The sequence below is a fragment of the Danio rerio genome, chromosome 2 (assembly GCF_052040795.2).
Source record: "Danio rerio strain M-AB ecotype USA chromosome 2, GRCz13ab, whole genome shotgun sequence".
Classification (NCBI taxonomy): Eukaryota; Metazoa; Chordata; class Actinopteri; order Cypriniformes; family Danionidae; genus Danio; species Danio rerio.
This window is the reverse complement of record NC_141022.1, coordinates 9417721-9434054: the sequence shown is the minus strand read 5'-3', so window position 1 is coordinate 9434054 and position 16334 is coordinate 9417721. Positions and strand designations below refer to the sequence as shown.

The following is a 16334-nucleotide window of genomic DNA, read 5'->3' as shown; positions in this document are numbered from 1 at the left end:
TCATTTTAATATCAACAAAAGTGATAAAGCTTATAATACTAATTCTGTTGACATTTTTTGCTATTTCTGTGAGAAACTCACATGCACGCACGCACAGTTGAAGTCAGAATTATTGGCCCCCCTTCAAATTTTTTTTTCTTCTTTTTTTTAAATATTTTCCAAATTATGTTACCAGAGGAAGGAAAATTTCACATTATGTCTGATAATATTTTTTCTTCTTGAGAAAGTCTTATTTGTTTTATTTCGGCTAGAATAAAAGCAGTTTTACATTTTTTAAACACCATTTTAGGGACAAAATTATTAGCCTCTTTAAGCTATATTTTTTCTCGATAATCTATAGAACAAACCATCATTATATAATAACTTGCCTAATCACCCTAACCTGCCTAGTTAACCTAATTAACCTAGTTAAGCCTTTAAATGTTACTTTAAGCTGTATAGAAGTGTCTTGAAAAATATCTAGTAAAATATTATTTACTGTCATCATGGTAATCATCATTTAAAATGTGTTAAAAAATTTGTCTCTGTTTAGCAGAAATTGAGGAAAAAATAAACAAGCGGTCTAATAATTCAGGAGGGCTAACAATTCTGACTTCAACTGTATATACCAGACACACGGGGTGCCGTTTGCACGAGTGTTGGCGTTTTGTTTTATAATGAAAACGCAACTCGTCTGTTGTTTATTGCGTTTCAGAAAAACAGGTTTGTCACCACTTTTGGGGAAACGTACTTTTTAACGTAGTGCATTACAATATTAAGTTACACCCCCTGCCCTTCGTAAAAGTGCTTTACATAAACAGGAATAAAAGAGACAAGTATAATAAAAATAAAAATAAAAACAAATAATGATTAAATGATTAAAAAAATGGATAAAAACAGATAAAATGTGTTAAAATAGGTTCTAAAAGAATGAAAAAGAAGAGAAAAACATAATAGTGTGATCTGACGGACGTAGCACAGTGCTCATTCAGTAATGGCGCAGCTAAACAGATGTGTTTTCAGTCTTTATTTGAATGTGCCTAATGTTGGAGCACATCTGATCATTTCTGGAAGCTGATTCCAGCAGTGAGAGGCGTAGTTGCTGAAAGCCGATTCACCCTGCTTTGACTGAACTCTTGGAATTTCTAGTTTATATAATCCTAAAGATCTGAGTGATCTATTAGGTTTGTATTCAGTGAGCATAGCTGTAATTTATTGAGGCCATTTAGTGATTTATAGACAAGTAATAATACTTTAAAATCTATTCTGAATGTAACTGGGAGCCAGTGTAAAGACCTGAGGACCGGTGTGATGTGCTCTGATTTTCTGGTTCTGGTCGGAATCCTGGCCGCAGCGTTCTGGATGAGCTGCAACTGTCTGACTGTCTTTTTGGGAAGGCCCGTGAGGAGGCCGTTAGAGTAATCCACCCTGCTGCTGATAAAAGCATGAACAAGTCCTCACTGGAAATGAAGCATCTGATTCTTGCAATGTTTTTGAGATGATAGTATGCTGATTTACTGACTGCTTTGACATGACTATTGAAACTCAGATCTGACTCCAGAGTCACACTAAGATTCTTGACCTTATTTTTGTTGTTGTTTGACCTTTAGTGCTAAGGTACGCATTCACTTTCAGAACCTCATCCCTGTTCCCAAATGAAAAAAAAAAATCTGTGAATTTCCAAGTGGTCTGAGCTAGCCAACTAGTAAGTGGAAGATACTAAATTCCTTTCAAATCAAAACTCAGCATCATATAATCAAATTATAGAGCATGAACATAAACAACTGATGCAAAAAAAAATGAAGATACAAGATCTTGTGATGTTAAAATGTGACTTCATTGAGGTGAAAAGCTGTCTCACAATATCAGCAACACAGAGTGTGAGGGTGAAAATGAGGAGAGCAGCAGGAGTACAGATATCACTGAATATGTGATGAGCGTCAGGACTAATGACTGAGACCATTGGAGGATTTTGTACAAAAGTCTAAGCATTTGACAATTTTACTTATCACTGCTGCTTTATGCACGCAGAGCTGGCATAAATGCAAATTAAAAAGTGGTTAATAGCAGCTCCTTGATGTATACAAATCACATTGCACAAAATATCTCACAATATCTACATGACCAAGACCATTTATAATTCTGGGTTCCCACCAGTTGTGTTGTGCCACTTGCTTTAAACTACTCACAGGATGTTTTTCCTCTCACATAAATTTTGTGCTCCTATATGAATGCTTGCAAAATATGTGTGTGCCCAGTGAGGGTAACTGGTCACGTATCATGTATCTTAGGCTGCGTAGTGACAACAAAGATTCATTCATTCATTTTCCTTCTGCTTAGTCTCTTATTTATCAGGGATTGCCACAGCGGAATGAACCGCTGACTATTCCAGCATATGATTTACACAGAGGATGCCTGTCTAGCGGCCACCCAGTACAGAACACCAATACACTCACACATTCACACCCACACACAGCCATCGTTCCACCCCACAATAGAGATTGTTTTTCTGTAATGCAATGAAAACGACTGTACGAGTAGCGTTTTCATTATAAAACCAAAACGCAAACACTCCAGTGTAAACAGCACCTAGTGTGTCTGGTTGAAATCAAGTACTTTACTTTTCATGCATTAATAATGACTGCCATTTTGGGGGGATGGGCAAAGGTCACACTTTTGATCTCAGCCAAAAGGGGTTGTTCTGCTGGGGTGGGTGCACACTTTAAAGGCGAAATTGTAAAAAGCTCCTAAATAATTTAGTCAAATAGATTGTTAACATGCTTTAATGTTATACAACACATTATTTATCACACAATGTACATTACATACTTTCAAGTACTGCAAACCTCTATTCTTAGTCTGTCATAAATGCTATGATTGAAATTCGGGTGACACTCCACACCATTTACTGCTGGCTTATTACTAGGGCCAGACAGAATCTGCGGACATTTTTTGCTATTTCTGCTGAGAATTTTGTAAAAAATCTGCGCATTTATGCGGAATTATTTTGAGAGTATGACAATTAAAACCTTAATATCTAAAATAAAAAGTAATACCTTTTTAGCTTTTATTTATTTTTACAATCCAAATCCAATTAGATCCACTTTATTTGGTAAACAAAGCAAGTCTCTCATATAATATATCTACTAAAAGACAGAAAATATGACTTTACAAACAAATATTGCAAATAAATTACATGAACATTTTCATATTAGTCAATAATTATAATGAAATTAATTTAAAAACTGAATAAATATAAGTTTACATTCATTTACACAAGAGAACAGAATCAATAATGGGTTAAAAATCTGCACAATTCTGTGCGCACAGATTCCGTATGGGCCTACTTATTACCTTATTAAGATATTAACTGTTTATTATCACTTATACTGTATGATCTTATTTTTACAAACCTAAACCTACCCAATAGCTAAACCCAACTACTACCTTACTAACTATTAATAACAGCTAATTAGTAGTTTATTAACCAGTTAAACTCTGCTGTTATTTTGAAATTTTCGTCTGGATTTTGCCTACCCAAATTCAAAAGCTTCCCAAATCCACATGCAGAGGTGTAAATGCTAAAATTTGGTATAATTTTAAAGAAAACCGTATGAATTTTCATAAAACACTATTGAAAGTGTTTAAAATAACTGTATATGTCGTCTGTGTTATAATAAACACCTAAAAAAAGAGGCACTTTTTGTATTTTTTTATAAACTCAAATTTGAAAGTGTACCTTTTAGGTTCTGTGTGGTCTAGCGTGCTGTTATTAATTTTGGTGGTTCATGCACATGTCTGTAATCATAGGAAAAAAGAAAAATGTCTCTAGCATAATCTATGCAAAAGTTATTGTATTCCAACTGATGAGAGGTGCTATACAAGCCACAGGGATCGATCAATGTTTTCATATTTCACTATTCTTCTGTTTGATCAAGCATAATTCACCGTGTTTGGACGTCAGACATATAAAAGGATTACTTATGCACATCACCTCAAACACAGAGGAGAAATGGCCCTGAAGCGCACAGCAAAAGGTAAGAGATGACAGCTGTCTGTGCTATCTGGGGCTGCTTATTGATCATAAATATATTGTTTTCACTTCTGCACCATGGAAAGACCGCAATTCATTCGACAACTGTTTGATATGTGAATATAAATCAGTAAAAAGAATGCTAGCAACGTATGAGCACCGGCAAGAGCTTTCATTTGAGCTATAACTTGTACGTGTGTCATATGAAAAATATAAAAATTAACCAATGTAAAATACCTAGCTCGGGTATCCAAAATACTACTAATATCGATACCACTTATCGGTTCGGTACTTTAACGGTTTGCTTATTGGTACTTTTTGTAGTTTTTCTTTATATAAAAAAAAAAAATTAACAGAATTTACAACTTTCTTTTATATTTATGTTTTATATATAAAATAAAACAAAACCAATAATTGTAAAACAAATAAAAAAAAATTTCCTGTAAAAAAAATGTACAATGGTTTGAAGGAAAATGAGTCTCAGTTTTTAACCATTCTTTTTGAGAAAAATCATCAGCCTAAAATTTGCAGTTTCAAAAAGTTATAAATGATTATTTGTGTGGTATTTTGAGTGGAAACTTCACATTCTAGGGATATCAGAGACTCATTTTAGATCTTGTATAAAAAAATTAATAAATAAATATATATATAAAAAAGGGGCAGCATTAACAACAGCAGCTGCGGCTCTTACCCGAACAAACATGTCCAGTTCATTCTTGCGTCGTTTCTCCAGCTTCTCAATCTCATTCTGGCAGGTGTGGCAGACATACAAGTGATTAACGGCAGGTCCGCCTCCATACCTAAACAACAGCGAGCCAACAATCAGCATTTAATAAAAACCTGAACTCGCAAAGGAAGCCAGGAAAAAGAGCAGTGACAACTCTTACCTGCTATAGAGATGGTCCCACACGTTTTGGGGAATCATCAAAACAAGGTCATCAATGTATGTGGCCTTATTTGGCGGAATACCTGTTAAAATAGAAAAATAAAACAAGACGTTTTGAGTTAGATTTTTGCTACTCAATATGACAATTGGGGATCTTTTCCATAAAAGTCATCATGAAACTACTTTGAAGAAGATTCACAAATAACTAGAAGCTTAAGTTCTTTGTTGTGATGAGAATGTGACAGGTCATTTGAGTGAGTCAGACCTTTGAATCTTGTTTAAGGATTGAGTCATTTAGTTTAATTTGCCCAAATTTTATTTAACGAGTTCACCTGCTTAATTAGTTGCGTCAACATGGTAAACACTTTTGGAGTTGCTTTCCAGATTCGGGGGCCTGAGCTATCAAACCCCTAATGCTGTGTTCCAATGAGACGTGGCATGCGTGGATATATAGACACGCAAAAAAGCAGATTCGCGTCATGTCTGGCCGGTGACTCTAGCTTCATTGCTAAATGGTGAACATTGATTTTACTGAGAGAATAGCTGTGTTTTCAAGAAGGCTGAAAAACAGCGTTGATTTGTTTGGAGCCGTGCCTGAGTCAATTAAATCCATTTACAGGTGCACCCAGCTCTCTGAGTTCATCAACTCCTCCAGAAACTATACCTGGATGATGGAAGCTTTCAGCGATGCTTCAGACTGAGCCCAGCCCAGTTTGATGAACTGTTGTCTGGTGTCGGCAGGAGGATTTTCGCCGGGACACCAGCAACAGGCACTATGCCAAAATCAAACCTCCCAACAAAACAAAGCTCATGATTGGTTAATGCGCCACGAATGTCTGCTGAAGTTCAGATTTTCCGACTCAAGCGATTCAATAAATTGCACAAACCGCTCAACTTGCGCTGCTTCATTAGCACAAATCACCTCATCTGCGCGTATTGCACCGCAGGATGTCTATTCCACTGAGCCACCGTGTCACTATTATTCATATATATATATTTTTTTATATTTCTTTATTTTATTAAGCACTGACTTGTATACAGTTATATATTAAAACATGAATAGATTTGTTTTTCTTTTACGGTGTTTGATTTGGGTGAGTAAAGTACAGATAATAATATTACTGTTGAATGTCTGATAATAAAAATGTCAGATAATAAAAAGTCTCTAGTTCACTGTATGTATTTGTTCATGTTTTATTAATGGATAAGTCTGAAGCACACAATAAATTAAATCTGTCAATTTATACAGGGCTAGTATTATACACAACTGTTACTACAGATACACACTCAGGTATCGGTTTATTACTCAGTATTGGTCGATACCCTGAGCTCAGTGCTTAATATGAGCCAGATCTTGTCAGATCCTGTTCCAGGAAATGTCAGATATGCCAGTGGTGTTATTAAACTCGATAGTAATGTTTTAAACGATTTATGCTTGTTTGTTTTATGTATGGTTGACCCACAACATTATGCTGCACAAAATAATTAAAGACCGTTCTGAAATGTGATGCTTTTTTTGTTATAACCGCTTAGAAAGTCATGTTCTGGGAAAACTGAAATTGTTTGGTGGACGTCTGTGACGGTAACTTTTATTTCGGGGTTTTGTAGCGAAAATTATTCAATTACAAATTAAGCACCGCCTGAGCTCAGGTATCTGAATCATCATAGGGAGGGTAAAAAAAGGTATCAGAACATCCTTAAACAACTTGCAATGCAGAACACAGCTTTTGGTCAAATTTGTGGCTTGTAGCATTAAAGTTCATCCCAGTAGACGGAACAATAATAATATGTTTTAATAATATATAAGCATGTTGGCTTAAAATTAATCACATCTTTTACATTAAATTCATTTGAATCTGTTCAAACATATGAGAAGAAGCGATGGAAAAGGCCTTTGAAATGCTTTCACAGACAGAAATTCCCTGATCTCAGACTTTCAAGTTACATTCAAGAGAAAGCAAGGGAAAAACACATATAATCACTGAAAGGGATGTTGGAGCACTTAACCTCCGTAACATCCGTGGAATTTGCAATTACATTACTTTAAAATGAGAAAAATGCTAAAAGGCTTAATAAGAGGAGTCGTCACCTCCATGGGCACACAGGAAGTCATGGTTGGAAATGGGTCCTGGCTCAGCAAAAGTTTTGAACTTGTTCAGCCACTGGCGGGAGACGTAGAACTGCAGGAGGCTTGGCTCCATCATGTTGAACAGACTGGTCACCTTCCTCCTTTCCTTCTGAGTCTCATCATTACTCTTCCTGTTACACACACACACAAATGAATGATATCAGTTCCACTTAGTGACCGTCAGCGCGTATGCTTCATAGCACAGAGATTTACAGTTAGACTCAAGGCCATTTTCCCTGCTCAAAACAACCTTGAGCTTTTTTGTTAAATAGCTGCATCATTGTTTTTACCTTGTACGCAATACTTAGGGAAAATAAATAGGTAATATTCTTTAGTCAATCATGTAAAACAATATTTAACCATTTACCTCAATCAAATAAGTCACAAATAGGCCCATAAAGCACATAAAGTGTAAAGTTAGTGTCAAAAAACATCTTATTTTAACATTTTCACATACTTTCACCGACATATTTTCTTTAAAGGCAGCAGCCCTGATGATAACTACCAAAAATTAATTCATTTATGAGAATGTAACCATTTAAATTGCTATTTGTTTACATAAATCTATGGCATTTTTATTTTTTACTACCTAAAATCTATTATTTTCCATGCACCAAAGTCTAAGCAGATATTTTTATTATTATAATTTATTTTCTTTCAGCTTAGTCCCTTATTTATTAGTTTTATTATTATTGTTATTATTATTACCATTATTATTACTGTTATTATTACTTTTATTATTATTATTGACTGACTGATCATTACATCCTTGGATAAATTAATTATCAGAAGCTAAATTAATTTGAAAACATCATTGATTAAATCTATGCAATTTCAAAACACATAAAACTAACTCTGATATCCATATATCCTATAATACATGCATATAATAACATCTTAAATAACCGTTACAATGAATAAATGAAAAATCTGTTTGGACTGCGGTGCTCAAAAGCAGAAGAGCAAAGTTCCACAAGCTAAACTTAGCAGGTTTGATCTTTTTTTTTTTTACACAATTTTAAAGTCTTTCAAACAAAACGGAAACCCATTAACAAAGAATGTATGGCATTTGTTTTATCTTAATAAAGAATGTTTGACCTTCATTTTCCATTCTTCATTAATGGCAATTAACAATTGACACATCAATGGGTTATACAGAACAGGGGTTTTCAATTGTTGAATGCCATGGCCTACAAAACATGAAACACATCAATATGCTTTCTTGTATCCATAATATATAATAATGCGTATATAATGATGTGAAGACTGTGGTAATATATTAAGAAGCAGACATTTCAGAGAATAAATAAATAAATAAATAAATAAATAAATATATAAATATATATATATATATATATATATATATATATATATATATATATATATATATATATATATATCTGTGCCTGTGTGTCTATATATATATGTATATATGTGTGTGTGTGTGTGTGTGTGTGTATGTATATATACGGGCTCCAAATTAAAACTGTAGCTCTGGTGCTCCTAACTTTAAAAATGTAGGCACATCAGCCAAAATTATGTCGCACACACCAACTAAAAGCACCGTTAATACAAGTTTTATACAAACATATTTATTGCATTAGAAATCAACAGTAATCAAACTAACAAGCAAAAAATATAGATAAATGTATGCGTGAGGAAAATATGTCTCAACGAAATTCTGTTATCACAAGAAAATACATTTTTATAACATAACTGAGTGACCAAAAGATACACGGACCGCTCGCCGGCCCTGCACGCACCGCTGGACCTGAATGAATTTGTTAACGATATAACTGTGCTGTTCTCACGGGTGCTGTCTGATAATGCACTGATGCTTTTGACATATACTGTACTTTATTATATGCTTACGTCAAGTTAATAGTAATACCGGTCTTTTCATGAGTAGCGATATTAGTTTACTCAGTGGAAGCCCGTTTGTGATGGTATACGTGGTGTTAAATTTTACATAAAGCTGCCACTTGCACGGCGGACAGCATCTGGCGATTATATGAAGGATTAAACTGAAGCTCTCATGCTAGATATGGCAAACAGTTACCTGAAAATTCCATCCCACAGTCTTTTCATAGCGGACTTGAAGCTAAATGAAGTCTTATATCCACTCTTTTAAAAGTGTAGATGATGGATTAACATTCTGCACATGATCACTACTAAGATGTGTCATTATGTGTAACTTTAGATGCCATGGTTTCTAAAACAAAATCTGTCAGTGTTATTTTCATTTTCATCCTTAGCGCTTTACATTTTCACGGTTGTAGCTCTCCCTGTCATCCCAAGCCAGAAGGCATTGACTGAGTGATTGACAGCTGATATTAACCAATCCATTCGCGTTCAGTTTTAGAGAAGTGGGCCAATAAGAAGAGCGTGAAGGCGGGGCAAGCATTGCGGGCTTTGTTTACTGCAGCAAGTTGACATGACAACTGTTTTAAACCATTTCTGAGCTCTGCGTTTTGCGTTTCAGGTGCAAAAATGCATTCTGTGTGAACGTCTCCTAAATCCATGCATGCGGTGAACATTTTGCAGTAAAAACAACACACAACAATTGTATCGCACAAATGCTCCCAAATATATTTTGAGGTCGCATAGATAAAATTTCGAGCGCATATGCGCCCAAAATGGTATATATATGTGCAATCTATTAATCAAATTATCTGGAGCATAGTTTAAAGGAAGGAAGTCTACTTTAAATTAAAATATTTAAAAAAAATGTAGAACTTTAACACACAAATAGCATAGTTTCCTGACAATGGACGGTTTATAAGTGCATTTGTGTGTGTTTGTGTGTGTTCTCACTTGTAAAAGAGCACATATGCCTCAGCGTTTTGAACACAGGACTCTGACACTTCAGTAACGCTCTGGTCGTCAAACTCGTACCACAGTTGGTTCAGCTCATTCCGACAATAGGCAATATAGTGGCCACCTTAAACAAAATAAAAACACATTAAAATGTTAGCCTCATCCAAGCCTAGACCTCAAAACACATGATATGGAACACAAAATGTATGCATTATCAGACTTGTACCATTTCCTGCTCCCATTGACCTGTCTTACTCGAAAAAGCATTCACAACCCAAAACCAAAAGGAAATTTATCCATGTAAATGAAAGCTGAGTTTTTTTTTTTTTTTTTTTACCATTGTTTTAAATGTTCCCATTGTAAAGTTTGAAGGAGGGATGAACAATAATATGTAATCACAATCGGCTGATATCAGCATATAAATAATTATCGGCACCAATAATTGTTCACATAAACCATAGCCTAAATACAGTTGAAACCAGAAGTTTACATACACTCTTAAAAAAAAGGAACATAATCATTTTTTTTAAATGTCTGATGGTAAATCATACTTAACGTTTACGATTTTAGGTCCGTTAGAATAACCGAAATGATTTACATTTGCTAAATGCCAGAATAATGAGAGACATTTTTTGAGAATGTTTTATAAATTCCTAGACAGTCCAAAGTTTACATACATTTCCTTGGTATTTTTTAGCTTTGCTTTTAAACTGTATAACTTTGGTCAAATGTTTTGGGTATCCTTCCACAAGCTTCTCACAATAGTTAAAGAAAAGGAATTTTGGCCCATTCCTCCTGACAGAATTGGTGTAACCGAGTCAGATTTGTTGGGTGTCTTGCTCGCACAAGCTTTTTCAACTCTGCCCACAAATTTCTATAGGATTGACAGCAGGGCTTTGTGATGGCCACTCCAAAACATTCACTCTGTTGTCCTAAAAGCACATTTGAACTAATTTGGCAGTATGCTTAGGGTCATGGTCCGTTTGGAAGAACCATTTGTTGCCAAGTTTTAATTTCCTGACTGATGTTTTGAGATGTTGCTTCAGTATTTCTACATGTTGTATGTTCTTTCTTCATGATGCCATCTATGCTGTGAAGTGGACCAGTCCCTCCTGCAGCAAAACAGACCCACAACATGATGCTGCCGACCCCATACTTCAAAGTTGGGATGGTGTTCCTAGACTTGTAAGCTTTCCCCTTTGTCCTCCAAATGTAACACAGGTCATTATGGCCAAACAGTTCAATCTTAGTTCCATCAGACCACAGGACATGTCTCCAAAAATATTCTATTTCCCAGTGTAATCTAGCAAATTGTAATCTGGCTTTTTTTTTTTTTTTTTTAATTTTAATTCTGCCTTGTTGATTTGACAATGTTGTCACACAAGGAAGCAGTGTGTTTGAGGTTTTCCTTAAATACTATTCTACAGTTGTGCCTCCAATTAACCAAAAATGTTGTCAATTAGCTAATCAGAAACTTCCAAAACCTTGACACCATCATCTGAGCTTTTTCAGAGGCATACTATTCTTATTGTATGTAAACTTGACTTTCAAGAAAAGTTATAACAATTTCTAAAAAAATGTCTCTCTTATTATTCCGCTATTAAGCAGAACAGAAACACATTTGATAACCCTAACTTACCTAAAAGAGAAAAAGTTTAGTCAAATTAACATCTGACTGACTTTTTTTTTTAATGGTTATGTGCCTTTTTTATACAGTGTATGTAAACTTCTAGTTTCAACTGTATATAAACAAACACAGATTTTGCATTAAAAAGCCCAAAATTTTTCCAGTACATAGTGTAAAATTAGATATCGGTATTAAAAATCGGTAAAAATTATTAAAATATATCAGCATAACGGATATTGCAAAAAATATTTCCAATATTGTGCATTCTTAGTTTAAGGGTAAGATTTGTAAAAAAAATAAATTAATTAATAAAAAATCAGGATGCATTAAACTTTGCTTATAATTTAAATAACTTACGTTTTAATTTACAAAAGATTTCTGTTATAAATGCAGTTAATGATCCTGAAAAAAGTTCCACATAAACATCATACAGCAAAAGACACTATAACAATCGTGCTGATTAGTTCATAATTAATGATCAGCATACAAGAATGATTTCTAGTTGCACTGAAGACGGGAGTAACAGCTGCTGAAATTCCAGCTTTCTTTTTCTATCCCTGAAATAAACAACATTTTCATATACAGTTTAAGTCAGAATTATCAGCCCTCCTGTTTATCTTTTTCCCCACTTTCTGTTTAACAGAGAGATTTTTTTCAACACATTTATAAACAATAGTTTTATTAACTCATTTTTAATAACTGATTTCTTTTATCTTTGCCATGATGACCGTAAATAATATTTTACTAGATATTTCTCAAGATACTTCTATACAGCTTAAAGTGACATTTAAAGGCTTAACTGGGTTAATTAGGTCAACTAGGCAAGTAAGGGTAATTAGGCAAGTTATTGTATAACAATGGTTTCTTTTGTAGAAAAATTGCCCAAAGGGCCTACATTTTGCCCTTAAAATGGTGTTTAAAAAATTAAAAACTGCTTTTATTCTAGTCGAAGAAAAACAAATAAGACTTTCTCCAGAAGAAAAAATATTATCAGACACTGTGAAAATACCCTTGCTTTGTTAAACATCATTTGGGAAATATTTAAGAGGGAAGAAAAAATAAATAAAAAAAAAATCATAGGGGGGCTAATAATTCTGACTTTAACTATATATTAAAATAGAAGTTTTAGGTCATAGTATGATTTCCCAATATTTCTGTAATTTTAAATTAAGCTTAGGTAAACATATGATACTTTTCAAAACCTAAAATAAATATTCCAAACTTACGAAATGTAGTGTGCATCTATTTATATTTGAAATATAATACAAACAGTTAAATGGATTATTTTGTTATATAGCTACTGTCAGTAGTTATGTTTCCATTAAAGTAAAAAATGTATGCACAAAAAAGGAATATTGCATAAAAGATTTCCAAAAAAAGTAGCATGGGAGAAGTTTAATGTGTCTTTTTTCATATAATTAATTACTTGAACCTTGAAAGACGATGTTGAATACGACACACATTGAACGAACGGTGGCTTTTGGAAGCATGAGACGCTCTTTGGGAGTGCAGCAGCTCAAGACAGTTTTGAGGGTAATAATCATAATACTGAACCTCTGTGATGACAGACTTTGCTCAAGGCATTTTAGAATGACCAAAACAACATTTCAGATGTTTTACAATGTGTACAATTTGTTTAATGTTTGACCTCATTGTATAACATCTGACATGTTTTATTTAGTCAATGCTGTCCTATTAATGGCATCCCATCACACCAATTTTTATCACATGATCCCTAAAAAAAAATCTTGACTTTTTGATGTGCATACTTGAAATTTTGGTAAAAGTGTTTTTATCATAGTTCATGCACATTTTTTCTCTTGTTATTGGAAAGTTTGATGTTTTTTAGCACATTTTCAAAAATGATGTGCATCTTGGCATTTCCATCAAGCATCATTTTATGCGATATTCCGAAATGTGCATAATAATAGGTGGATGGAAACATAGCTAATGACTAGAAACTTATATTAAAAGTTATACTAAAGTTATAGTAAACTTACTGCTGGCAGTGCCATGGTGACAGATGACTGAAAGCAGGTCATAGGTGGTGGTCAGGGCAGAGCTGTCCTTGGCCAAAAAGGGCTGCATTTCAAGGCCTTCCAGAGGGAATGACACATGAGTGCCGATTTTGGTGGAGAACATCAGTTCATGTCTGAAGCGCTTGAGATGAATGCACAAAATCTGTCGGGGAGATAGAAGGAAGAATATTAACAAAGCAGGGACTTTTAGGTTTCAACAACAAAAACACGTGACTAATAAAGATGGAATTAAATTAAAATTGATTGATCTTACTTTTAAATCTATATAGCAGTGTAGAATCAATGTACTTCTTTATTTCGTAAAAATTAATTTGCTCTCAATCAAATACCATAACTAGGCTTGGTCGGTATCCAAATTTTAATACCGTCAAACCTTCCTCCTATTTTACCTTGGTATCCGGTATTACCGCGCATCATAAAAAAATTATAATGTAAGACAGCCAGTGTCACCAAACTATTGGCTTGTGCCCAAAACCATTCAAAAACTGAATACCGTATATGCGACCTTAGGTTCGCGGTCACCTGTTTGTTGCACAATTTGCAAATTGTCTTGTTTGTATTACAGATCTGCACACAGAAACACACAGAAACACACAGAAACACACACACACACACACACACACACACACACACACACACACACACACACACACACACACACACACACACACACACACACACACACACACACACACACACACACACACACACACACACACCACCAAGCCAGCGACGCACAGCATCACGCTCTCTCTCATTCATACACATACATATAAGGATGACTTAATCTGCGTCCCAAATTGCATACGTATGCACTATTATACGCCATTTTTTAGTATAAATTAAATGTGGACACTTCACGCACTAGCAGAAGGGACGGAGCTATTGGGCACACATGTTGGATAACTATTTATTTTGGATGGTGAAAGCAAATTTCTCCTGCGAGAGTGATTATAGCGCCTCCCGATGGTGAATGCGGTTATACACATGGCAGGTATTATTTAATAGTTTGCTCCCTTATTTGACTGATTTGGCAACCGTCAAACGTCATCAGGGAAACGGTTTGATTTTACGCTTATTAAAAAAACCTTAGTGCTCCATTTGGGATGACACTGCAGACATATACTATGCTGTTGAGTGTGTAAGTGCATAAGCACATAGTGCATGAGTGCATAGTGTATAGTGTGCCTTTTGGGACGCAGCGTTATACATCTGCATCAAGCGTACACGTATGCTACGGCGCGGCCTAAGTGTGGATGCATAGCCCCTGCCGTGGCACGCACCTCTCAAAAAGTATTATTGAAGAACAACAGAAACAGCGCGCAGAAGTATAAATGCACAGATACGTGTGTTGCATGCGCCGTGGTTCACACTGATCACTTGATGCAGAAGTATGAACCAGGCTATACACACACAAACACACACACACATAAACAGCATGAATGCTCGGGAATGATATTGTTAGACCACCCGCTCCTGGTCAAATTACACCAGAGTTACCAACCGCGCCCGAAATTTATTCCCGCACCCGCAAGACATCTGGTCGGGTCCTGCGGCTCCCACGGTACAGAATGCAGACCTCTAGTTCGTACTTACCACATCTCCCTTTTCATTCGGTCGAAAACCAAACTACTGCCAAACTGCAGAGCTTGTGTTCTTTTTCAAGACCAGGGGCCTCATGCATCAACGCTGCGTGCACACAAAAACTTAGCGTACGCCAGGTTTCACGATCAACTTTGGATTTACTAACGATGAAATGAACGTGAGAATGTGCGTTTGTAAACGCCAACTTCATGTCTGGCGTACGTGCATTTCTTGAGTGTGCTTGCTTTATTTCCATTGGCGACTCCTTGAGGCAATTGTGTTAAATTGCACACTACAAAGTATCTTTGAGCCGTGCCATGCTAGCTGCGGGATCATCCGCATGTCTAGCAGGTATATAAAGTTTCATTACCATACAGTTGACCAGCCAAACAGCGATTGCCGATTTTCCCAATGTAATCGGAGTGATCGACTGCACGCACATTGCTATAAAGGCGCCATCTCAAGATGAATTTGCAAAAGTGAATCAAAAACATTTCCATTCAATAAATGTGCAAATAATATTTGATGCTCAAATGCACTTAACATAAATCAAACACTAATTAATGATTCCTACTTGTCTTCCTCGTGATGAAGAGTAGGCAAAATCTGATATGTGATGGGGGAAAAAAGAGAAACGAGTTCATCAGACGCTGGATTCGAACCGGGTTCATGAATGATAGTGTCAAAACATGTTGCCATGTGCTTTACGAGTTACTCCTCTGTCGTTTAAACGGGCGGACGTCACTCAACTAGCTCAATACAACAAGGTGTGTTTGCACTTAGCCTAAATAGACACTACAAAATTTTGCACCTTAACATCGGACCATGTCTTTTTTTAATTCACTAAAAGTGCGATGTTTAGACCCAATGTGTTAACCGCGTCAGCTAAACTCTCCAACACTATTTTATTTCTTTCTTTTGTTATTAATACCGGAGGACAAACTTGCAACATTTTTCTCCGGTCCACCTTCGATAGGAGCACCTCCATTTCACATTCTGTTCAAAGTTTCTCTTTTTGCTTGCTTTTGTCATTGCTTTTTATTTGGTTTTCCTAAAGTAGAGTCATTACCATATTTATTAGGGAGAGGAGGCAGGGAGGGGTTTTGCACTCGTGCACGTGCGCTCAGTTTCACCTTAATTCGGATGTACAAAGAGAATATGCGTGGGATTCCGTGTACGCAGTGTTTCAAACATCTGAATTTTATTACTGCGTACGCACATTTACAGCTTTGTGTGTACGC

General features: G+C 35.4%; 1 protein-coding gene across 7 annotated transcripts in view; it reads right to left on the bottom strand.

The window, feature by feature from the left end:
- The window catches only part of usp33 (ubiquitin specific peptidase 33), a 62557-nt gene that overhangs the window by 11025 nt on the left and 35198 nt on the right, over window positions 1–16334 (bottom strand). For 5 of the 7 annotated variants that reach the window (XR_015477660.1, XR_015477658.1, XM_087239165.1 and 2 more), the window contains exons 17-21: window positions 13471–13651; window positions 9841–9967; window positions 6988–7157; window positions 4900–4981; window positions 4704–4812 (exon numbers count right to left, since the gene is read on the bottom strand). Coding sequence is in view for 4 of the 7 variants with exons in the window: in XM_087239165.1 (XP_087095291.1) it covers window positions 4704–4812; window positions 4900–4981; window positions 6988–7157; window positions 9841–9967; window positions 13471–13651 (669 nt within the window). In the remaining 3 variants the exon portion in view is untranslated. Of the gene's footprint in view, window positions 1–128; window positions 3778–4703; window positions 4813–4899; window positions 4982–6987; window positions 7158–9840; window positions 9968–11190; window positions 12080–12468; window positions 13652–16334 lie in introns of those variants that run through there. The other 2 variants (XM_087239166.1, XR_015477659.1) reach the window with 2 other exon arrangements.